An 8,852-nucleotide genomic window follows, 5' to 3' on the forward strand; every position below is an offset into this window, starting at 1 on the left:
TCCAACAAACGCAACTGAAAAGGTGCTAGAAAAATTCACCGACCAACTCTACAACTCTCAAAGATCCATGTTTAGCTAGCTATTCTGGTGACTTATTTGCCTCCTTTTGAATCAAGTAGAACCTATCACACTAATTCTACTGCAGTTTCAGCTCAAATACCATTTTGATTAAATTCAAATTCGCATGAGATGAGTTATTTTTCAGTTATTCACCAAAAAGAAAACTTTACTAGAATTTGTTTCACATATAACTTAAGTAATTTGCTTATCCCTTGCCGATATCAAATTACACCATATAACTCATAATTCTACTCGAAAAGGACCGCTACTAGAAATTTTCTACATAACCAATTTTTAAGACGATCTCAGATAAAGTAAATAAAATAATTACTCATTATTTTTAATATTTTTAATATTAAAATTATCAAATTAATCATTAGATTTAATTAATTTCATACACTTTTATTATAATAAATACTATGTGTATTTTTATTTAAAATTTTCAATTTTTTTCATATATTTTTATATATTATCTTGGATAGGACACAAGTATATATAGTAGTTAGAATATTAATTTCACTGTTCACTCTCCAAACACATACAATTTGGAATTTTTTTATATTATATTATTAGGTATAAAATCCTCCATAATAAACTAAATTATATGTTAAATATTGTTATGTTCATTTATAAAATATAACTGACGTTTTGTATTTTTACAATTAAAATAATATTTTTTAATAAAATATCAATAATATTTTGTGTTTTAATAATTAAAAAAATATTTTTTATTATAAAATATCAGTAACATTTTGTTTTTTATAATTAATTTTTTTTATTACAAAATATGAATAATATTTTATACTACCACTATAATTATATAAAATATTAAAATATTAAATATTTTTGTATTTTATAATAAAATTATTCATATATAAAAATTTTAGCCACAATTTTGGTACAATATATAGCTGCCTACTTTTATAAAAGTCCTCGTTAGAGATACCAAATCTTATAGTATATGTCATTTGTGGTAACATTGATAAATGTATGAATAATTGGAAAAATATAATTAGTTTCAAACTCAACTACTCAAGTTCATGATAATATACATATATTTTAATGAGTTGTTATATACATAAGATAAAATTCAAATTCCTTTAAATAAATAAATGAACTTACCATTCGATTAATAATTATATACTTTGAAAATCTTAACGCATGTCACATGTTGAATTAAATTATAGGGGTGTTTGTTAAGAAGTACTTTTCAGAGTTGTTACATATATTATAAATAAAACATCCTAATATAAAACATAAATTAGATTTTAATTTTTTAAATTTTATATATATATATATTAGAAAAAATAAAAAACTTTTTCTTTTATACTCTTAAAACAATTTTTTTAAAGTACTCTTTAGTTAAATCCTTAATTTATTATTATTATTGAGTTTCATTAGTTTCCAATTAGTTTGTTTAGTAGAAGGAAGGTATTTATTTATTTTATTTTTCTTTCTCAATATTGGACAGGTTAATTAAACCAATAGTTTGGCAAATCAATTGAACCAATAATAAATTTTATGATTAACTATTTTAATTTTTTTTAAGAAAAAATTATATTTTATAAATAATGATATTCTTTTTATTATAATAAATTTGATTCAACTTTGACCAAACTTGAACAAACTTCTAAATCTTTGAATCACTAATTTTTACTGAAAAAATCTAGGACCAACAGTTTTGTTGAATTTTGGCCAACATGTAACCAGCAGAGGAAGGTGAGCCATTAGATGAAATCTCACACCAATCTCACACCATCAAATCATCATTGATGGCTAATTGATGGCTAACAATAACAAAAATTGCTGCCCCCTAACATTGCTCATTTTTACTGACTTAATAATTGATCCGACTTTCAAAAGTTTGGTTTATTTAAGGATGAACCAAGATATATGGAATAAGAGTTTGAACCTGTGCCTCCAACTACCCACATATCAGGATTCAAGACTTCTCTGATCTTTAGCCATGGCATGCAATAGCAGTGAAAATATTGGCAAACCAATCAGATGCAAAGGTTAAATTTATGTTTGTGAAATATTTCTTTGCAGACTACTTATTATGATCAATCTAAATATCTAATTTAACGTGTCCTTGTTTGTTATTGGAACAGCTGCAATATGCAGAAAAGCAGGTGAACCTCTTGTTATAGAGGAAATTGAGGTTGACCCACCAAAAGCTTGGGAGGTTCGGATCAAGATTCTACTCACTTCTCTGTGTCACACTGATGTAACCATCTGGAAAATAGACCACGTAAGCATATCTATTTTCATAATATTTTCGTTAAATCACTAAATAATTTCCAATGAGTATCCCATACATATCTGTAATTTTCCTTCTCAGGTCAGTGCAGCAAAATTTCCAAGAATTTTCGGTCATGAAGCAGTAGGGTAACGTCTGATAAATTGAAATCGCTAATCGCTTTAAAATTTTGATACCTTTATTTCTTTTAGTGTCAGTGTATTAAAATTAAATTTTAATTATATTATACCGCTTTTTGTAACGGATACTTAAGAGTTGTGGAGAGCGTAGGGGAGCACGTGAAAGAAGTGAAAGAAGGAGACAGAGTAGTCCCTGTGTTTCTGGCGAACTGCGAGGAATGCAGGGACTGCAAGAGTTCTAAGAGCAACGAGTGCTCCAAATTCCGGAAGGAGTTTTTCAGTGTAATGCCGAGAGATGGAACGAGCAGATTCAGGGATATGAATGGAGAAACGGTGCACCATACCTTGTGTGTTTCGAGCTTCTCAGAGTACACAGTTGTGGATGTGGCTCATTTGGTCAACATTAGCCATTATCACCTTCCTCCTCACGAGGCTTGCTTGCTCAGTTGTGGTGTTTCAACAGGTTACCATTTAAAACTCAATTAGAGACATTAATTTTTCATTTGTTATTGAGTTTTTTTGTTATCCTAAGTATATAAAAAATTTACCAACAAATTATAACTCAAATGACATAATTTTTCTATACTTAGTTAGAGATTACGAATTCAAATTTCATCCTTAACTTTGGAATATATATATATATATATATATCGGATTAAAGTGTTTTCATATGTCTGGTTTTTAATTTAGTATTTGATATTATGTTTAAATGGTGATGCTTAACTTACTAAATAAAATAAAAAATTAATATTTAATTTAAAAATATAAAAATAAATATATTTTTAAATATTTAAAATTTATTATAAAAGATAATTTAAAAAATTAGATACTGAAATATAAATATTATAGAAAATTAATAATAATAATAATAATAAATAAATAAATAGATAAGGTAATGGGAGGTCACAGAGGTTTGGAGTTGAAGGGGATGACGATGGATCATCATGATGGTCACTGATTTCTCAGAGAGAAAAAGAGACATACATAACATAAAGAAGAAATTTCAATACTCTTTTACTATATTAGTTTATTCCATCTCCATGTCAATGCAATAATATCTGTTTCGGTAACAAAATCAGATTTTTTGTTTTTTTCTGAAAGCAAACTATTAGAATAAATTAAACTCATCTCTTACTTTAGACTTTGAAAAATATATACGATACTTGTATCTTTTTAATATATTTTAAAGTATGATTTTTTTTAAAACAGTGTATATTTATTGATTTTTTTTTCTTCATATTCACTTTTAATATTGTTTGATTAATGTTATTTAATGGGATAAGATTTTATTTCTGTTGTTGTAAATTCATTGTCACATCTAAGAGTAAAAAATATAAAAATAAAGACGATTCATAGTCCATAAAAGAAAAAAAAATGAAATTTTGTTGCAGGGTTGGGAGCGGCATGGAAAGTGGCCGACGTGGAAGAAGGGTCGACAGTGGCTATTTTTGGGCTAGGAGCTGTAGGCCTTGCGGTAAGTTACCAGAAACAACGTTAGTTTAATTGTTTAAACCAATTTGAGTTGCTCTATTTGTAGTTATCAGAACTGAATCACGATTCGATCATACGACTGAATTATTAAATTACTGATTCAATTGATAGATTATAAATTAAATTAATTGACTCAATCATAATTAAATATAAATATAAAAAACAAAAAATAAGCCTTCATTTAAATTTAGTTTAATTAAATTATGTATAAATTATAATATGATTCATACTTTATATATATATGTAATATATAAAGTGTTTATAATAACTATAAACATATATAAAGTATATAACAAATAAAAATGGATCAAATGCGTTTATATCATGTATATCATTATAAGCGCCATATACATTAAAGTATTAATTATTTATATAAAATATATATTAAAATAAATTAAATAATATATATAATTATATTTAAATATATAATGACTAATTTGACAATTAATTTTTAGTATGTATATAATATGTTTGCAAAGAAAAATATCCTTTAAGAGAATTTTTTTTTGGTTTTTTTTTTCCTGATGCATAGATGATAATAAAAGTACAAGACTAAAAATTAATTTTCATATAAACTATCAAAATTTTTTAATATCAGATCAATTTTAATGACTTAAACTTTTGGCATCCCTTTATATAGAGAGCCTTTCATAATATTTCTTCTAGCCAAGAATAATTATATATTAATATTTTTATACTACGTTATTTCTCCAAGTTAAAAAAATAAAAGAAGATAAGATTTATCATTTTCTATCTGTTAGTCTAATTTCTTTTGGTCTCTAAACTTTAACTCGCGGCTTTTGAATGGCAACAGGTTGCTGTAGGAGCAAAACAACGAGGAGCAACAAAGATCATAGGCGTGGATATTAATCATGAAAAATTTGAAATAGGTTTGGGATATATCTCATGTGTACTTGCTAGCTAGGCTGGTCTTTAATTTTGTTTAAACTTTAAATAATACACATTATTTTGATTAATCTCGGGGACCATACCATTACTGTGTGTTGTTTATACAGGAAAAAGATTTGGAATTACTGATTTTGTGAATCCCTCCACTTGTGAAGACAAGTCAGTGAGCGAGGTACTATGATGTTAGATGAGTAATATCCTTTTTGAAAATTGACAAATTACCTCTTAATCTTTAAAAAATGGAGGCCACTCTAATAAAGATGCTTAAAACATCTTTTTTTTAAAAATATTTTTTTATTAATTAAAATTTAATACATATAATCGATTAAATTATGTTATTTTTGTCAAAATTATATGAGACAAATTAATTTGGTCGAAAAATTGGTAAACCAAACCTTAAATCGATCTAAATTAATATTCTTTTTAATAAAAAATGACTACAATAACCTTATTATAAAAAATGACTAAAATATTTTTATTATATATATATTTTAATTTTGAAAACCCTAAATTCTAGTCATTTTATATATAAAATAAGAATTTTTAGTCATTTTTTATAATAGGAATATTGTAATTATTTTTTATAAAAAAATATTAATTTAGACTGATTCAAGGTCTAATTTATCGATTTTTTGCCAAATCAATTTATTTAATCTAATTTTAATAAAAATAACATAATTTAATGAATTATATGTATTAAATTTTAATTATTTAAAAATATTTTTAAAAAAGACGTTTTAAGCGTCTTTATCAAAGTGACTCCCTTAAAAAATAATAAATCGATCCCTGTCTATACACATTGATCCTTCTGTGGTCAATAGACAGAGGTTGATGTATCTAATAGAAGAAATAGATAGAAACTAATTTGTTTAATGAAAGAGTTGATGCGTCTAATGAAAGAAATAAAAAGGGATCGATTTATCATTTTTTAAATATTAGGAAGCGACTTATCAATTTTCAAAAAGAATAGGAATCGAAAAAAGTATTTACTTATGTTACTATAAAAGAATCTTTAAGTGTATACTAATAATTACCATATATTTCGTAGCAATTTGAACTATGCATACAAAAATTGTTGAACTTTGTATGCTGTGTCTTACATTTTTTGTTAGGTGATTAACGAAATGACAGATGGAGGTGCTGATTACTGCTTCGAGTGCATAGGGTTGGCTTCACTGATGGCAGAGGCTTTTAACAGTAGTCGGAATGTATATACGTTTATCTGATCTTGGAGTATTCATTGAGAAGAGAAAGAGAGGGACTTTTAGAATTTTTTTTAATTATATTTGTGTATGATGTCAGGGTTGGGGGAAAACCGTGATATTAGGGGTGGAAATGCATGGTTCGCAAGTGACATTGAATCCTTATCTGTTGTCGAGAGGCAGAACAATCACAGGATCAATGTTTGGAGGTCTCAAACCCAAATCTGATATCCCCCTCCTTGCTAATAAGTACTTGGACAAAGTAAGTGCAGCGCAATAATATTTTTCGTACCGCTACATCACTAATAAATATTATTATTTTTTACAAGAATTTGTATATATAAAATATATAATTTATATTTATATTTATTAAAATTTATACATACAAATTAATATAATTTACATCTATATTTATTAAAATTATTACATATAAATCAGTAAAATTTATTTATCGAAGACAATTTGATATTTATATTAACTAATTACTGACTGAAATTATTAAAATTTGTTCGCTCTAAAATCTTCTGAATATATTAATATTAAAAGATCAGATGGGTATATATAGCAAAAGGTTTTTTATGGTGCCATATTCTGTTATTTTAGGAATTTAGCTTGGAGGGATTCATAACGCACGAGGTGCCCTTCAAGGACATTAACAAAGCTTTTGACTATCTCCACCAAGGAAAGAGCCTCCGCTGCATTATAAAGATGGATCCTTAACTACTACTTCTACTGCTACATTTCATTGTAATTCTATTTCATATCCCTCAAAAATTATTGTATTCTCTTAAATATATTTATCGGAATAACAATATGATGCATGATTCACATGTTTGATAACTTTGTCCTATGCAGTTGGTTTCTTGTGCAATGTTTTAGTGCGATTGGTTTAAGGAATTTTAATTTATTTTTAAAAATTATTTATTGAAATGTATTACTTTTATATTTGTTTGAATTTTTAAAAAATTTAACTATTGTGTTTGTTTTTATAATTTTATTAAATTTATAATTAAATCTTTATATTTTTTTAATTAGGTCTTTACATTGCTTTTAATCTTGTAATTAGGTTTTTTTATGTTAAAAATATTAATATTTAACAGAATATTTCTCTCAAAAAATATGTAGTCAAAGACCTAGTTAGGTTTTTAATTATGAATACTTTCAATTTGCGGATAAATATTTAACTATTTCTAATATATTTTTACTAAAAATCACGTTACAAAATTAAAAGTAGTGTAAGGACTCAATTAAAAGAAAAAAAAAGTATATGAACCTAATTACAAATTTAATAAAACTATAAAGATTAATAAAATAATTAAATTTTTTTAAAATTTAAATTTTAGGAATAATTTTTTTCTATATATAGTACTAATTTTTTTTTTTATTAAAAAGTGAGTATTTGATCTTTTCAGGTTAAGTGAATAAAAGTTAGTATATACAATTATTATATATTCTAACTATTATATATTTTGTTAAAGAATTGATCACCCCTTCTTTGATTGATATTGGGATTATTTTATAACCAAAGATTGTATAATAAAATAAAGGGTAAAGTATACTTTTTGTTTCGAAGTTTGGTAAAAGTTTTAAAAATACTCTTAAGTTTTATTTTGTTTTAATTTTGTTCCAGAAGTTTTTTATTTGTATTAAATATACTCTCAACGGCTAAATTTTTAAAAAATTTAAGACCAATCTAACTAGAGACGGACCTAGAGGGGGCGAGTAGTAGCCTCGGCCCCCGAAAATTTTTAGAAACTATATTTATATATGAGATATGTATTTAAAAAAATAAAAATATTATATAATTTAGTATTTTCATATATATTATTTTTTATTATCTGATAGATTTATGTCTTAATTGTTTAATTCACTAATAATTTTAACTAAACTAATTTAATATCATACCCTCAAGTCTTTGTAACTTTCAAATTAGTTTTTATATAATAATTTCTACATTTATTTAAAAAAAATCATTTGTTTATTTTATATTAACATATTTAAAATTTATATTATTATATTAATAATAACTTACGTAGTTATATATTGGTAATCATATTATGTACTTTAGATATTCTTTTCTTATAAAAAAATATTTATTTTTCTTCTAAATTTACGTTGTTGAAAGAAACACTTTTATAAAAATATCTTATATCTTATATTCTATAAAGGTATTGTGTCTTTCAAATAATTAATTATCATTTACTTTCAAATTTTTAAAAATTTTTAAAATAATTAATTTTAATTAATAAGATATGTGATCATTTTTAACTAAACACGCTATAAATTATTGGTACTTTATAATTTTATAATATATTATTAATATTGTTATATTTTTTTATGTAACTATCATATTAAAAATAAAATTGTGAAAAAAAACTTATAATTATATATATATATATATTTGATAAATTTTTTGAAAAACTAACTCTAATAACTATATGTTAATTATTTTTATGAAATGAAAAAAAAAATTATCTAAAATTCGGCCCCTCCATACTAAACTTTCTGGATCCGTCCCTGAATCTAACAAATAATGCATGAAAATTATACTTGATTTGCTTGTATTGAGGATTGTTCTTATGAAATTGTTGTGGAATTAGTCTTAAATTTTTTGAAAAATTAATCATCAGGGATATATTTGATGCAAATCGTAAACTTATGGGACAAAATTGAAACAAAATGAAATTTAGGGGTAATTTTAAAACTTTTATCAAATTTCAGGAACAAAAGTATACTTTACCCAAAAATAAATGTATATTAATTTATTTTTTGAGATGTGAAAAACAATTTCTAACTATTTATTGTACTAAA

General features: G+C 24.3%; 1 protein-coding gene across 1 annotated transcript; it reads left to right on the forward strand.

Annotated features, from left to right (window-relative positions):
- Positions 1-1,925: 1,925 nt before the first annotated feature.
- LOC112706196 (alcohol dehydrogenase-like 2) lies at positions 1,926-6,881 on the forward strand. The gene is made up of 10 exons (XM_025757368.3): positions 1,926-2,075; positions 2,172-2,311; positions 2,402-2,448; positions 2,574-2,902; positions 3,831-3,913; positions 4,745-4,820; positions 4,947-5,011; positions 5,952-6,047; positions 6,142-6,303; positions 6,645-6,881. Exons 1-10 carry the CDS (start codon positions 2,027-2,029, stop codon positions 6,759-6,761), a joined length of 1,164 nt encoding a protein of 387 aa, XP_025613153.1. The 5' UTR covers positions 1,926-2,026; the 3' UTR covers positions 6,762-6,881.
- Positions 6,882-8,852: the final 1,971 nt, after the last annotated feature.

Source organism: Arachis hypogaea, chromosome 8 (genome assembly GCF_003086295.3).
Source record: "Arachis hypogaea cultivar Tifrunner chromosome 8, arahy.Tifrunner.gnm2.J5K5, whole genome shotgun sequence".
Taxonomy (NCBI): Eukaryota; Viridiplantae; Streptophyta; class Magnoliopsida; order Fabales; family Fabaceae; genus Arachis; species Arachis hypogaea.